Raw genomic sequence first — 17,021 nt, 5'->3', positions numbered from 1 at the left:
CCCATCTGCGTCCTATCCCTACACCAATTAGAGCATAATAGCAGCTGCACTCATGATCCGGCCTTTATACAGGTCAGGCCACGTGCTGCGCCGGCCAATCACAGCCAAGCCAATACTTGGCATGGCTTTGATAGCACCGGAAGTTCCTGTAGTCTAAAAGCTTGTTGATTGGCTGCAGTGTAGCCTGTTGTGAATTTGGATTCTGGGCTCCCCCGGTGGCCGCTTGTGGAATTGGACTTGTCATCCTCTTTCCTGTTTCACCTGATTCCATCAGTAGTGGGTGTCGCTATTTAAGCTCATTTCTCTGGTGGTTTCTTGCCGGTCAACAATGTTATCTGATGCCTCTCAGTGCTTGTTCCTGCTTCTGACAACTACTAGATAAGTTGGACTTTTGTCCATGTTTTGTTTTGCCTATTTGTTCCAGTTCACAGCTGAAGTTTTGTTACTGTGTCTGGAAAGCTCTCGTGGATCAGGGATTGCTACTCTGGCGTTATGAGTTAATGCCAGAGTTTAAGGTAATCTCTGGATGGTGTTTTGTTAGTGTTTTTCTGCTGACCATGAAAGTATACTATCTGTCTTCTGCTATCTAGTAAGCGGACCTCAAATTTGCTAAGACTATTTTCCTGCTGCGTTTGTTGTTTCATCTGAACTCACCGTCATTATATGTGGGGGGCTACTGTCTTCTTTGGAATATTTCTCTAGAGGTGAGCCAGGTCTTATATTTCCCTCTGCTAGCTATTTAGGTCTTAGGCCAGAGCTGGGCATCTAGCGATAAATAGGAAATGCTACCTGGCTATTTCTAGTTGCGCGGCAGGCTTAGTTCATGGTCAGTATAGTTCCATCTTCCGAGAGCTTGTCCCTCTATAGGCTTGCTATGTTCTCTGCCTGCAGAGATCATGACAGTTTGACCGGCCAAATAAAGTGTTAAAGACCCTGGTTGAGAAAGGAGAGTGATAAGAAGTCTGCTGGAATTTTTTTTTTTTTTTTTTCCTCCAGTCTGCCTTGCTGCAGTCTTTTTTCTCTCTCTCCTCCTAATCTCTGTATGCTCTGTGTGCACCTGACAATAATGGATCTCCAGAGTGTAACTGCGGGTTTGAATAATCTCATCACGAAAGTACAAAATTTACAAGATTTTGTGGTACATGCTCCGGTATCTGAGCCGAGAATTCCTTTGCCGGAGTTCTTCACAGGGAATAGAGCTAGCTTCCAGAATTTCCGAAATAATTGTAAGCTTTATTTGTCCCTGAAGTCTCGTTTAGCTGGAGACCCTGCTCAGCAGGTTAGGATTGTGATTTCCTTGCTCAGGGGTGACCCTCAAGATTGGGCCTTCTCATTGCCAGCAGGGGATCCTGCGTTACGCGATGTGGATGCGTTTTTTCTGGCCTTGGGCTTGCTTTATGAGGAACCTCATTTGGAACTTCAGGCAGAAAAAACTTTGATGGCACTATCTCAGGGGCAAGACGAAGCTGAAGTTTTCTGCCAAAAATTCCGTAAATGGTCTGTGCTTACTCAGTGGAATGAGTGCGCCTTGGCGGCAACTTTCAGAGAAGGTCTCTCTGATGCCGTTAAGGATGTTATGGTGGGGTTCCCTTTGCCTGCAGGTCTGAATGAGTCCATGACAATGGCTATTCAGATTGATAGGCGTCTGCGGGAGCGCAAACCGGTGCACCATCTGGCGGTGTCTATGGAAAAGACGCCAGAAAGTATGCAGTGTGATAGAATTCTGTCCAGGAGCGAGCGACAGAATTTTAGACGGAAGAATGGATTGTGTTTCTATTGTGGGGATTCTACTCATGTTATATCGGCATGCTCTAGGCGTACAAAGAAGCTTGATAAGTCTGTTTCCATTGGCACCATTCAGTCTAAGTTTATTTTGTCTGTAACCCTGATTTGCTCTTTGTCATCCATTGCCACGGACGCCTATGTTGACTCTGGCGCCGCTCTGAGTCTTATGGATTGGTCCTTTGCCAATCGTTGTGGTTTTGATTTAGAGCCTTTGGAGACTCTTATTCCTCTGAAGGGGATTGACTCCACCCCATTGGCTAATAATAAACCACAATACTGGACACAAGTAACCATGCGTATCAATCCGGATCACCAGGAGATTATTCGTTTCCTGGTGCTGTATAATTTACATGACGATGTGGTACTGGGATTGCCATGGTTGCAGTCTCACAACCCAGTCTTGGACTGGAGAGCAATGTCTGTGTTGAGCTGGGGATGTAAGGGTATTCATGGGGACGTACCTTTGGTTTCTATTTCGTCGTCCATTCCCTCTGAAGTCCCTGAGTTCCTCTCTGATTATCAAGACGTCTTTGACGAACCCAAGCTTGGGTCGTTACCTCCGCACCGTGAGTGCGATTGTGCCATAGATTTGATACCGGGTTGTAAATATCCAAAGGGTCGTTTGTTTAATTTGTCTGTGCCGGAACATGCTGCTATGCGGGAATATATAAAGGAGTCTTTGGAAAAGGGACATATTCGTCCATCTTCTTCTCCCTTGGGAGCTGGGTTTTTCTTTGTCTCAAAAAAAGACGGCTCTTTGAGACCATGTATTGATTATCGGCTTCTGAATAAGATCACTGTTAAGTATCAATACCCATTGCCATTGCTTACTGATTTGTTTGCTCGTATAGAGGGTGCTAAGTGGTTCTCTAAAATTGATCTTCGTGGGGCGTATAATTTGGTGCGGATCAGGCAGGGGGATGAGTGGAAGACCGCATTTAATACGCCCGAGGGCCACTTTGAGTATTTGGTCATGCCTTTTGGTCTTTCTAATGCCCCTTCAGTTTTCCAGTCTTTTATGCATGATATTTTCCGCGATTTTCTGGATAAATTTATGATAATATATCTGGATGATATTCTGATTTTTTCTGATGACTGGGACTCTCATGTCCAGCAGGTCAGGAGAGTTTTTCAGGTTCTGCGGTCTAATTCTTTATGTGTGAAGGGGTCTAAGTGCGTTTTTGGGGTCCAGAAAATTTCCTTTTTGGGGTATATTTTTTCTCCCTCTTCCATTGAGATGGATCCCGTCAAGGTGCAAGCTATTTGTGACTGGACTCAGCCCTCCTCTCTTAAGGGTCTTCAGAGATTTTTGGGCTTTGCCAACTTTTACCGCCGATTTATTGCTGGTTTTTCGGATGTCGTTAAACCACTGACTGATTTGACCAGACAAGGCGCTGATGTTGCTAATTGGTCCCCTCATGCTGTAGAGGCCTTTCAGGAGCTTAAGCGCCGTTTTGCCTCTGCCCCTGTGTTGCGTCAGCCTGATGTGAATCTGCCTTTTCAGGTTGAGGTTGACGCTTCGGAGATCGGAGCTGGGGCAGTGTTGTCGCAGAAAGGTTCCGACTGCTCCGTCATTAGGCCTTGTGCCTTCTTTTCTCGCAAATTTTCGCCCGCAGAGCGGAATTATGATGTTGGGAATCGGGAGCTTTTGGCCATGAAGTGGGCGTTTGAGGAGTGGCGCCATTGGCTCGAGGGGGCTAGGCATCAGGTGGTGGTATTGACTGACCACAAAAATTTGATTTATCTTGAGACTGCCAGACGCCTGAATCCTAGACAGGCGCGCTGGTCTTTATTTTTTTCTCGCTTTAATTTTGTGGTGTCATACCTACCGGGTTCTAAGAATGTTAAGGCAGATGCCCTTTCTAGGAGTTTTGACCCGGACTCTCCTGGTAATTCTGAACCCACAGGTATCCTTAGGGAGGGAGTAATTTTGTCGGCCGTTTCTCCTGATCTGCGGCGGTCCTTGCAAGAGTTTCAGGCGGATAGACCGGATCGTTGTCCGCCTGATAGACTGTTTGTTCCGGATGATTGGACCAGCAGAGTCATCTCTGAGGTACATTCTTCTGCATTGGCAGGTCATCCCGGAATTTTTGGTACCAGGGATTTGGTGGCAAGATCCTTCTGGTGGCCTTCTCTGTCACGAGATGTGCGAGTCTTTGTGCAGTCATGTGACGTTTGTGCTCGGGCCAAGTCTTGTAGTTCTCGGGCTAGCGGACTGCTGTTGCCCTTGCCTATTCCTAAGAGGCCTTGGACACACATCTCGATGGATTTTATTTCAGATCTGCCTGTTTCCCAGAAGATGTCTGTCATCTGGGTGGTCTGTGACCGTTTCTCTAAAATGGTCCATTTGGTTCCTCTGCCCAAGTTGCCTTCTTCTTCTGAGTTGGTTCCTCTGTTTTTTCAGAATGTTGTCCGATTGCACGGTATTCCTGAGAATATTGTTTCTGACAGAGGTACCCAATTTGTGTCTAGATTTTGGCGGGCATTCTGTGCTAGGATGGGCATAGATTTGTCTTTTTCATCTGCTTTTCACCCTCAGACTAATGGCCAGACCGAGCGGACTAATCAGACCCTTGAGACATATCTGAGGTGTTTTGTTTCTGCTGACCAGGATGATTGGGTTGCTTTTTTGCCATTGGCAGAGTTCGCCCTCAATAATCGGGCCAGTTCTTCCACCTTGGTGTCCCCGTTTTTCTGTAATTCGGGGTTTCACCCTCGATTTTCCTCCGGTCAGGTGGAATCCTCGGATTGTCCTGGAGTGGATGCGGTGGTGGAGAGATTGCATCACATCTGGGGGCAGGTTATGGACAATTTGAAGTTGTCCCAGGAGAAGACTCAGCGTTTTGCCAACCGTCATCGTCGTGTTGGTTCTCGGCTTTGTGTTGGAGATTTAGTGTGGTTGTCTTCTCGTTTTGTCCCTATGAGGGTCTCTTCTCCTAAGTTTAAACCTCGGTTCATCGGCCCTTATAGAATATTGGAGATTCTTAATCCTGTTTCTTTCCGTTTGGACCTCCCTGCGTCCTTTTCCATTCATAACGTTTTTCATCGGTCGTTATTGCGCAGGTATGAGGTACCTGTTGTACCTTCAGTTGAGCCTCCTGCTCCGGTGTTGGTTGAGGGTGAGTTGGAGTACGTTGTGGAGAAAATTTTGGACTCTCGTGTTTCCAGACGGAAACTCCAGTATCTGGTCAACTGGAAGGGTTACGGCCAGGAGGATAATTCTTGGGTCAATGCATCTGATGTTCATGCTTCTGATCTTGTTCGTGCCTTCCATAGGGCTCATCCTGGTCGCCCTGGTGGATCTGGTGAGGGTTCGGTGCCCCCTCCTTGAGGGGGGGGTACTGTTGTGAATTTGGATTCTGGGCTCCCCCGGTGGCCGCTTGTGGAATTGGACTTGTCATCCTCTTTCCTGTTTCACCTGATTCCATCAGTAGTGGGTGTCGCTATTTAAGCTCATTTCTCTGGTGGTTTCTTGCCGGTCAACAATGTTATCTGATGCCTCTCAGTGCTTGTTCCTGCTTCTGACAACTACTAGATAAGTTGGACTTTTGTCCATGTTTTGTTTTGCCTATTTGTTCCAGTTCACAGCTGAAGTTTTGTTACTGTGTCTGGAAAGCTCTCGTGGATCAGGGATTGCTACTCTGGCGTTATGAGTTAATGCCAGAGTTTAAGGTAATCTCTGGATGGTGTTTTGTTAGTGTTTTTCTGCTGACCATGAAAGTATACTATCTGTCTTCTGCTATCTAGTAAGCGGACCTCAAATTTGCTAAGACTATTTTCCTGCTGCGTTTGTTGTTTCATCTGAACTCACCGTCATTATATGTGGGGGGCTACTGTCTTCTTTGGAATATTTCTCTAGAGGTGAGCCAGGTCTTATATTTCCCTCTGCTAGCTATTTAGGTCTTAGGCCAGAGCTGGGCATCTAGCGATAAATAGGAAATGCTACCTGGCTATTTCTAGTTGCGCGGCAGGCTTAGTTCATGGTCAGTATAGTTCCATCTTCCGAGAGCTTGTCCCTCTATAGGCTTGCTATGTTCTCTGCCTGCAGAGATCATGACAGTAGCCTTTCAACAAGCTTTATTAGACTGGCGAACCCAAAAAGGAAACCGGACATACAGTAAAAAGTCTGTGTTCGGGGATCGGTACCGGACACTAGGTGTCCAAAAGGAAACTTGAACTTTCCAGTTCGGGTTCGCTCATGCTAAGACTCAATACATTAAATACAGCATGACTATGCTTAGTCATTGCACTGGAGCATGAAAGTCTGGCAACAAGGTATTAGTGAATTCATTTTTATGATAAGAATATAAAAATGTATTCTTTCCTTATTTAAGAGGATCATTTAAAGGCAGACAAGCTTCAGCTGGAGCTACCGTGCTGTGTTTGCCACTAGGGATTGGAGAGCCACTGCCTAAGGCGGGCAGCACCAGGCAATAGGAACAATTATGTTTTTTCAATTTTATCAACTTCCTACACTGCCTTCAGCTTGTCTTGCAGCTAATTTAGGTGACTGAGGTTTGCTCACAACATTGGCATTGAGAGAGCAATGGAGGGAACCTAAAATCTGCAGTAAATAAGCCCAGCACAGTAATGATTGAGCATCAGTCCGCAGCAGAGTTGGACTGGCCCACCAGAGAACTGTAGAATCCTCCGGTGGGCCCTGGCTTCTCCTTCCGGAGAGTTCATAGTGCAAACCTTGCAGCTGCTAAGGTGCTCTTCAGCGGGGGTTAAAGATGGACCCTTAGAATCAAATCCTCCGGTGGAGCCAATGTTCATCAGTCTGACAATGGTCTGCAGGGGCTGAGAGGCAGACTGGAAGGCTGCACTGCTGAGGAATTTCATTGTTCCACTGAGCAGTGATTTATCCTGTAAGGGTGAGGTCACGGGAACAGAGACCACCACCACACTGGGACACATTCACAATTTGTACTGTAAAGTACAAATTCAACTCAAGGCACTGTTATCTTCTGTGGGACTAAAACATTCAACATGACCCATCTGGCTGAAAGTAATAGTTTTAAAAGAGGTGGCAGCCACATAGTTAAACAGACTATAAGATATAAAGGTACAAGCTATTCTTTGGGTTGCACTCTGGTACAGAGGTTTCCTATTGGCATTGCTTTTTGGACCCATCACTTCACTTTCCTCCTACCAGTAGCTTAAGCTGACCGAACACATGAAATAACTGTTGGATGAACGTTCAGTCATCTGCGGCTATGACTTCCAACTTCCCCATACAAACCAACATTTGGCTGAGCTGACTTGGCTTTTCAACAGGGAGAGAAGAGAAAACGTAAGGATCGAACATTGAAATTCGAATGGCCTAATCGTTCTCTTCCCTGACATCATCAGCTAGGGGAGATTGGAGAAGGCCCCATGTACATTAGACTGTCAGCCGATCCGGCCAATATCGGGAGGTTCAGATGACTTTGTCTAGTGTGTATGTGCATATGGGGACCTTTTGGGTCACTGCAGTTTTTGTCTACTTTGTAGCTGCAGCATGTCCACGCAACCTTAGTCTTAATATCTAGGGCCAATCTAGGGCTTATAGATTGTAAGTTTGCGAGCATGGTCCTCACTCCACCTCTAATTGCTGAACTATATGCTACTTCGGGATGTCTTTATTGTTTGTGCATGGCCCCGCTTTATTGTAAAATGCTTGCTGCGGAATATGTTGGCTTTATATAAGTAAAATTATTATTATATATTATTAGGTCAACTGTAATAACAGTTTTGACCCCACCTTAGATAAAGAAGGAGTCTTGGGTGGAAAGGAGACCTTTATTGCCTACACCCAGACCATCCTCCATCAACCCTCTCATAAAAAGTACGTTTTTCCTTTTCATTTCAGGCTTCAGTGTATGGCGCTGGAGAAACCGCAGAGAACACATTACATACAGATACCTGGATATGGCAACTGGTGTGTCCAAAAATATATTTATTGTATTACATGGAGGAGGTTTACTATGAAGCATTTTTATGACATATAATCTAATTATTATCTACTGTCGACAGTCCAAGGCAAAAAATGGATGGAAAAATGTCGGAAAGCTAATTTAAAAAAATTGCCTTTTTTTTTCAATTTTTTCCTCCATTTTTCTTAAAAGGGCTGTCTTGGCACAAACATTGATAACATACTTGTAGGATATGCCATCAGTGACTGGTAGGTGGAGGTCTGATCAACACTATCTCTATAGTGAACGGTTCTCTATTCACTATGATGGTCTGACCTTAGAGTTCCTCAAAAAAATAACTGAGCGGCATGGAGCCAAGTAATGCTTCCATTTTGGCGCATCAATCGTCAAAGGTTAAAGGAGAGCTGCTCCCATTGATTGAACATTAATGGCATTTCCTGGCAGTATGCCATCAAAGTATACGGCAAGACAGCCCTTTAAGATTGCGGTACTGCAAGTGTTTTTATGTCACTTTAGTTTTTTGTTTTTTTTAAGTTTCAAGATATGTTTATCAGGTGAACTTACTAAAATGTTCATCAGTCTTATGAATAATGCTTTTCTGTGAATGATTGCCAGTAGGGTCCTGCCCTATGTTTTTTAAGAAACATCATGTTTTTAATTGAGTGCAATTTAAAAAATGGTGACTGAAATCAAAGGATAAGATGGCAATAAGTAAATAATTTTGCACTCTCTTACTATCATGCAGTGGGGCATATCCAAAATGGATAAATTTTGCAGCAAAGTCCTCTGTATGTTAAAGAGTAACTATTTTTTTTTCCTTACATTTATGTTTCCCTTCATACACTGCAAAGTTATAAATGTTTGAAATATACTTCATTACTTTTTTGTTTCCTTCTGCTCTCCCAATCTTCAACAGTGCTGTTTCAATGTCCAGTTTATGCTCCTTTAGAAGCTGCTTTCAACTGCTGATCCGTGCGCTCCATTAACCCCTTACAGACATATGACGTATCGGTACATCATAAGCCGGCTCCTTGATATTGATGCAGGCTTGCAAGCTGTGCCCACATCTTTTCCTTCACATGAAAGCTTATTTAATCAGCCATCATCTGTCTCTAACAAATACAGGTAGATCGGAGCTTCACCTGGTCCTGTTAACTTGTGAAGTCCCATTCTCATTCTCTGGCAGCAGAATTTAACACTAGCTGACGGGGGTGTGCATCCTTCCACACTCCCATTGGCGGGCCGGTGCTGTGATCGTGGGCACCAATGGGTTATCATTATCATGACAGCTGAGGGTCTGCTGAAGACCTCCTTGCCTGTCATTATGATCCTCCTGTGAAAGTCAGCTTGTGGCCGGCGTTCATAGGAAATCGTGATTTTTGCTATACATAGCAGCACTGATACCCTACGATGTATAGCACAAACAAAAAAAAAATAAAAAAAACCACAAAAATTTAAATTACCCCCCTTTTGCCCATTAAAACTAAAACAATTTTTTTAAAAAGTGCTCCTGCGTTAATAAAAGTCTGATCTCTCAAAATATAAAATAAATGAAAGCGATCGGAAAATGGCATAATGAAAAAAATGGCTGCAACACTGGAATAAAATTGTCACGCTGAGTGAAGGATAAGTAAGTGCACAACAACGGGAAGAGGGAAGAGGGAGTCCAAACATTAGGGAAGAAGGGAGTGGGGACCCCTAGACAGATCTAAAATCACCCTGTCTGCCCTAAATGTCCCTATATATGTTCTGCACCTATCGCCGAGAAGGAACCTAATCCCTGCCTGACCCTAGCAATAGACCCTACATAGGGAGGGGATGGGGTATGCACTAGTCAGTCCCCACTAAAACTAATGACAGAGAGGGAAGACGGATTGGGGGGAAACGCTAAGCTTGAGAAGACAACCAAGATGTCATGCCAGCAATCCTCCAAGGGTCCTCAGGGAAAGACACTAACCGACTGCTAGAACTTCCACCAAGACTGAGGCAAGTATGAGCTATCACCCGCACCATGCTGCAGCAATTGAATGTATTTAAATCTTCAGCACAGTTGTGTAATTAGCAGCAGAAGGTGGAGGTAACTATTGGGTCCTAGGGGGAGAAGGATATCACTCCATAACAGAGATGCAAGAATCGCAAAGACCTTCTACAGCCGGATCCAGGATAACAGTCTGTCACACTTGACACACCCGTGACAAAAATGCAATAAGAGGCAATCAAAACATTGTATCTACCCCCAAATGGTATCAGTAAAAATCTCAGCTCAGGGCACCAAAAATAAGTCATCACACAGCCTCAGATGCCGAAAAATGGAGACGTTCTGGGTCTTGGAAAATGACGACAAAAGCAACATTTTTTTTCTGTTGCAAATTTTAGAATTTATTTTTTGTCACTTAAATGAAAAAAAAAAACCTATATGTATTTGGTATCTGCACACTCATACTGACCTAGAGAACCATATTGCCTGATCAGTTTGAGCATATAATGAACATGGTAAATAAACAATCCCAAAAAACGAATATGAAATTGCACTTTTTTGGCAATTTGAACGCACTTCGAATTTGTGTCCTATTTTCCAGTGCACTGATTGTTTAATTATAGTTTATGATGAATCTCTGCTGAGCAGCAGCTCAAAGCAGCCTCTAAAGGAGCATGAACTGGACATTGAGGCAGCACTGATGCATACTGCTTGGAAGAGAAAGAAACAAAATAAGATAAGGAAGCATAATAACCTGGAGGTTAAATTAAAAAAAAAGTTAATGTTGTGGTTGTTTGCCTGGTTCCTTAGTATCATATTATGTTATGTAACTTGAACTCCATAATATGTAAATGCTATATTGAAAAAAATCCTATAATTTTTGGTTGAATCCATATTTTATTTCTCTAAGTAGTTATATGGAGCTAAGAAAATAAATCTATAAGGCCTCATTTAGCTGTATGATGTTCACGGATAGTACTTGCACCTGTGATAGTCTATGTGGTCAATCACCTTACTTAGAGAGGCGTCGGATCGGATCAAAATCAGCAGTACAAGTCAATGGGTTCGTGAAAAAAATCTCACCGATTTTTACAGACTGTCAGAATGAAGAAGGTGGGGAATTTTTTTAAAAAAATGTCTCCACGTACAAGAAAATCGGATGACACTCGGAACACACTCTGATCGATTTTCTCATATGTGGAAAAATCTGAATGAGGCTTTATATTGAGTTTTCGATAAGCACTTACCGATCCATCAGCTCCTCTTTGGGGGAATATACTGGAACAGCGCAACTTATTTCTCACACATAGGCCCCCAGTCGTGCCGTATTAGGACCGTGCGGCGGCACAATTACTTGGAACCAGTCTGTCAATGCAATATTGTGTATTCTAAACAGCGTAATAATAAACCATAATATAGTTTACAGTGACATTTTCTTATGGCAACACATTGCAGGAAGGCTCCTCTGCGGTAGCGGCTGGTGACAAAGTTCTGACGTTAGAGACTGGAGACAGCCTGCTCGTACCAGAACAGTCTGCGTAAGTTAAGAGATAAAACCTTCATGCCGTACAATATGCAGAACTGTACGGTTTAACCCTACAGGACCATAGAATTCAGATCTCAACAGCAAAATGTCACCCTTTTGGAATGACAAATTTTAATATTGAGTTTAATTTTATTTTTTATTTAGACTTCGATCAAATATTGATTTTTTTTGCATGATTTTTTTTTGGCCACAGATTGGGGATTTGCGTCAAAAAAATCAGAGGACTCTTCATTTTAATTTTTATTTAATAAATTTAAATGTCAAAATAAACAATAATAATATATCTTATTAGAAAAATTTGCTTCTTTCTCTTTCTGGATTTATTAGTCACTCTCAAGAGATGGGTAAAATCTGTATTCATAGCTGAGATGGGAGATGACGGTTGGTGCGTGAACAATGCTATGGAGGGGGATATGCTAGAGGAAGACACTGACATTCTGCTGAAAGTTCTCCTGGATGACTGTTATCATTCTCCATGGAAGTTTATGAGCACCAGTTGTCAGGCAAAAATCTATCCGGTGGATTGTTGATGAGTGATTTAGACTGAAATAAATACTGGCTTGTGAATACAATACTTACTGGAATATCCTGGAATTATTGAATACGCGTGTGTTGTTTTCTGTGCTGTAACAGTTTCTTACTATTTTACTTGGAACAGGTTTTCCTGGAGGAGACATGACGGATGTGTTGCCTTCTGCATTCGCATGGAACCGGCTCAAAGGAAAGCAAATAATTAATCACTTGATCAGAGCACTTTCCGACGCGAGCAGCTGCACTTTTATCATGACACAGTTGCCACTAAACACGTTCATGAATAAATTTGATATCGGATACGTTGTCCTTGAGAGGAGTTTCATATATATCGAAATGAAAGGAACACGATCCAGCTTTATGCAAAAGCCTTTATGTCAGAGGCCGGTAATTAGACTAATAATAATTTAAACAGTATATGTGTAATAAACTGAAATCCTAGTATAAAGGGAAATGTCAGTGTATTCATCTGTCTGAAAACTGTTTGGTGTGGTTTCCCATTTTGCACAATTCTTTTTGTTGGACCGCTTTTGGTGATAGGACAGGATTTTTTAGCAATGTGATTTTAACTTAATATGACTTTGTTGCTTTTTTATTTGAGGAATTTTTTTTTTATTAATTGTTCATCCGCAAATGTAATCACCTCTATAGAAGCAGATTTTTTTCTCAGTTTTGCTGGTTAACGCATGGCCAAGGAGCAATGATCTTAGAGAAGCAATTGCGGCTACCCGTCAATATGGAAAGAACTTTTAAGGCCATTGCCAAAAAAATTGGAGTCCAACTTTCTAAGGTGATAAAGAATATCTACAAGTGGCATACATTTAAGACAGGAGGGGATGTCCCAGCTAATTAACCCTAAAGTCAGACCATGCAAAGCTTAGAGAAATTGCAAAAAACCCAAGAACTACAGCTCAGACTCTAAAGGCCTCAGTTACATTTTCAAGTTCGTGATAATACAAACTGAACAAGAATGACTTGGTTTGAAGGGTTTTGTCATGTGCCACGATTTGAGAATCACACAGTATTGAATTGCCATTGAATTGTTGCTGTTATACTGCTATGCAATCAGGTTTACCTTTTAGAAGTTTCTCCTGTCTCTCATCCTGTAGCCCAGCTCTGATTTCAGTAACCCCTCCCGTCTTCCTCCTGTGTCACTGTCTGACAACCAGATTCATTTGAGGTTGATCTCTATACATTTCTACTTTATCTTTTTACCTACTACAGTTGTTTGTAGCTACTGTAATGACTACAGCTGCTTCTGTTACTATTGGGCATAATACAAGAATTCAGATTGAAAATAAAGAATTCAGATTGAAAATAAATTTCTTCTGGATTCTTCATACGTGCCTCTCTCTGCAGTAGTAGTAGAGTTAAAACTATCTGATGAAATCTCTTTGTGTGAGTACTGGTACATAGAGATATCCATAGATTTGGTGTACCAAGAGCCTCACATTCACAGCCTAGTTATGGAGTCAGAATACGTTTGATTGGAGAAAGCCTCTTTTTTTAAGTTGCAGAGTTGTAAAGTTTGCAAAGTTGCATATGACCACTACTGGAGCAATGTCTCTTGGACAGACAAGACCAAAGTAGAGATGTTTGGTAATAATGTTGTGCGTCATGTTTGGCAAAAAAAACAAACACAACAGACACCTCATTCGAACTGTCAAGCAAGGTGGTGAAGGGGTGATGATTGGGTTTGTTTTGCGCACAGGACTTGGGCACCTGTTATGGACCTGGTGGTTAGGAGCACCCGGAATGACCTGATGGTTAAACTAGAAATCTGGGACAAGCTCTGGGGAGGTGGGAACTCTACTGACCGCAAACCCTAATCCTATCACGCACACTAGAAATAGCCGTGGAGTGTTCCTAACTCTCCCTAGATGCCTCTTCACAGCCTAAGAGCTAACTACCCCTCAAGATAGAAATAGAAGCCTTACCTTGCCTCAGAGAAATTCCCCAAAGGAAAAGGCAGCCCCCCACAAATATTGACTGTGAGTTAAGAGGAAAGTACAAACATAGGAATGAAACAGGTTTTAGCAAAGGAGGCCCAATCTTCACTAAATAGTCAGAGGATAGGAAAGGGAACTGTGCGGTCAGTACAAAAAACTACAAAAACCACGCAGAGTGTGCAAAAAGACCTCCACACCGACTCACGGTGTGGAGGTGCAACTCTGCACCCCCAGAGCTTCCAGCTAGCAAGGAAATATCATGATAGCAAGCTGGACTAGAACATAGCATGTACAGAGAAATATTTTCAAAAAGCAATGATCAACAAATGAACTAGCATGGACTTAGCTTCTGCTGGAGCAGACAGGTCATCAGAGAAATCCAAGAGAGATCTGAACCAGTACTGAGACATTGACAGCTGGCATGAAGTAAGGATCTGAGTGGAGTTAAATAGGGAAACCAGCAAAGCAATAAACGATGGCAGCTGGGAAAGCCAACCTCAAGGACCAGCAGTTCCACTCAAAGCCACCAGAGGGAGTCCAAGGACAGAACTCACCAAAGTACCATTCATGACCACAGGAGGGAGCCCGAGAACGGAATTCACAACAGGCACCTTACAATCATTGAGTCGATCATGAACTCCTCTGTATAACAAAGCAGTATAGAGACAAATGTGAGGCTATCTATCGAAAAGCTAGAACTTGACCGAAACTGGGTCACGTAACAGGACAGTGATCCCAAGCACATCAGCAAATCTTCACTAGAGCAGCTGAAAAACTAAAGAATCAAATTATTGCAATGGCCACGTCTCAGTCCAGACCTCCACCCAATTGAAATGCTTTGGCATAAGAGAACTTTGAATAAATGATGCCCACAAACATTAATGAACTAAAGTAACGTTATAAAAAAGAGCTGGCCAAAATTCCACCAGAATAAAGTGAGAGAATGATACAATTATACAGAAAACCACTAGTCCAATTTATTGCTCATAAAGGTGGTTCTACAAGCTATTGATTTATGGGGTGTACTCAATTCTTCAAACACTACTTATGCATTTTGGCCTAGTTTTTGTTTTAATTCCCTAATGCAAAGGACCAGATGATTTTTATTACTATATTTCTTGATACAGGTGCATTCAGTTCTTCAATACAAAAAGTGAAACTCGTATATTATATAGTCATTACAGAGGGATCTATTTCAAGTGTTTATTTCTGTTAATGTTGATGATTATGGCTTACAGCCAATGAAAACCCAAAAGTCATTATCGCAGTAAATTAGAATGCTTTATAACACCAAAATGTTGGCCTACTGAAATGTATGTTCAGTAAATGCACTCAATACTTGGTCGGGGCTCCTTTTGCATGAATTATTGCATCAATGCGGCGTGGCAGGGAGGCGATCAGTCTGTGGCACTGCTGAGGTGTTATGGAAGCCCAGGTTGCTTTGATAGTAGCCTTCAGCTCATCTGCATGGCTGGTGTTGTGATTTTGCTTTTTGCTCCCTCTAGTGGTCATTAGTGATTTGACTCTGGAGCGTCTGTCTTTTTCTATATCCTCACCTGGGCCGTTAGTTCAGGGGCGTTGCTATATAAGCTCCCTGGACCTTCAGTTCAATGCCTGGCATCGTTGAAATCAGAGCTAATCTGTTGTGCTCTTGTCCTCTGATCCTGGTTCCTGTTTTTCAAGCTAAGTCTGCTTCTTTGCTTTTTGCTTTTGCTTTGTTTGGTATTTTTGTCCAGCTTGTTCCAATCTGTATCCTGACCTTTGCTGGAAGCTCTAGGGGGCTGGTGTTCTCCCCCCGGACCGTTAGACGGTTCGGGGGTTCTTGAATCTCCAGCGTGGATTTTTATAGGGTTTTTGTTGACCAGATAAGTTATCTTGCTATATTCTGCTATTAGTAAGCTGGCCTCTCTTTGCTGAACCTGGTTCATTTCTGTGTTTGTCATTTCCTCTTACCTCACCATTATTATTTGTGGGGGGCTTGTATCTTGCTTTGGGGTCCCTTTCTCTGGAGGCAAGAGAGGTCTTTGTTTTCTTCTCCTAGGGGTAGTTAGATTCTCCGGCTAGCGCGAGTCATCTAGCGATCCCCGTAGGCATGATCCCCGGCTACTTCTAGTGTTGGCGTTAGGAGTAGCTATTTGGTCAACCCAGTTACCACAGCCCTATGAGCTGGATTTTTGTATCTTGCAGACTTACACGTTCCTCTGAGACCCTGTCCACTGGGGTCATAACAGTATGCCAGGCCAGTATTAAATGTTTAATGCATTGCAGAAGTGGGATTATAAGAAAGAAAATTTTGAGTTTTTTTTTTCCTCTCTCATTTTTTTTTTTTTTTTTTTTCTTTTCCCATTTACCTCAGAGTGGCTTAAGCTTGCTGCAGACATGAATGTCCAGACCTTGATTACAAGTGTGGACCAGCTTGCCGCTCGTGTGCAGGGTATACAAGATTATGTTACCAGAAATCCTAGGTCTGAACCCAAGATTCCGATTCCTGAACTGTTTTCAGGAGACCGATTTAAGTTTAGGAATTTCAGGAATAATTGTAAATTATTTTTGTCCCTGAAACCTTGTTCGTCTGGAGACTCTGCTCAACAAGTAAAAATTGTTATTTCATTCTTACGGGGTGACCCTCAGGATTGGGCTTTTTCGTTGGCGCCAGGAGATCCGGCATTGGCTGATATTGATGCGTTTTTTCTGGCGCTCGGTTTACTTTATGAGGAACCCAATCTTGAGATTCAGGCAGAGAAAGCCTTGCTGGCTATGTCTCAGGGCCAGGACGAGGCTGAGGTGTATTGCCAAAAATTTCGGAAATGGTCCGTGCTGACACATTGGAACGAGTGTGCACTGGCCGCTAATTTTAGAAATGGCCTTTCTGAGGCCATTAAGAATGTTATGGTGGGTTTTCCCATTCCCACAGGTCTGAATGATACCATGTCCCTGGCTATTCAAATTGACCGGCGGTTGCGGGAGCGCAAAACCGCAAATTCCCTCATGTTGTTGTCTGAACAGACACCTGATGTGATGCAATGTGATAGAAAAACCGCAAATTCCCTCATGGTGTTGTCTGAACGGACACCTGATTTGATGCAATGTGATAGTATCCTGACTAGAAATGAGAGGAAAATTCATAGACGCCGGAATGGCTTGTGCTACTACTGTGGTGATTCTACACATGTTATCTCAGCATGCTCTAAACGTATAGCTAAGGTTGTTAGTCCTGTCACCGTTGGTAATTTGCATCCTAAGTTTATTCTGTCTGTAACTTTGATTTGCTCACTGTCATCTTATCCTGTCATGGCGTTTGTAGATTCAGGTGCTGC

At 42.9% G+C, this 17,021-nt stretch overlaps 1 protein-coding gene across 2 annotated transcripts in view; it reads left to right on the top strand.

Moving 5' to 3' along the window:
* Positions 1-13,069, top strand: part of HAAO (3-hydroxyanthranilate 3,4-dioxygenase) — a 75,300-nt gene extending 62,231 nt beyond the window's left edge. For both annotated transcript variants that reach the window (XM_077282377.1, XM_077282378.1), the window contains exons 8-10: positions 7,637-7,705; positions 11,134-11,216; positions 11,883-13,069. In XM_077282377.1, the coding sequence (XP_077138492.1) occupies positions 7,637-7,705; positions 11,134-11,216; positions 11,883-11,961 (231 nt within the window). In that variant the 3' untranslated portion in view covers positions 11,962-13,069. The remainder of the gene's footprint in view (positions 1-7,636; positions 7,706-11,133; positions 11,217-11,882) is intronic.
* The last annotated feature ends 3,952 nt before the right edge of the window (positions 13,070-17,021 follow it).

Source organism: Ranitomeya variabilis, chromosome 2 (assembly GCF_051348905.1).
Source record: "Ranitomeya variabilis isolate aRanVar5 chromosome 2, aRanVar5.hap1, whole genome shotgun sequence".
In the NCBI taxonomy this organism is placed as follows: domain Eukaryota; kingdom Metazoa; phylum Chordata; class Amphibia; order Anura; family Dendrobatidae; genus Ranitomeya; species Ranitomeya variabilis.
Note: the sequence above shows the minus strand (reverse complement) of the source record. Positions and strands in the feature narration are given on the sequence as shown.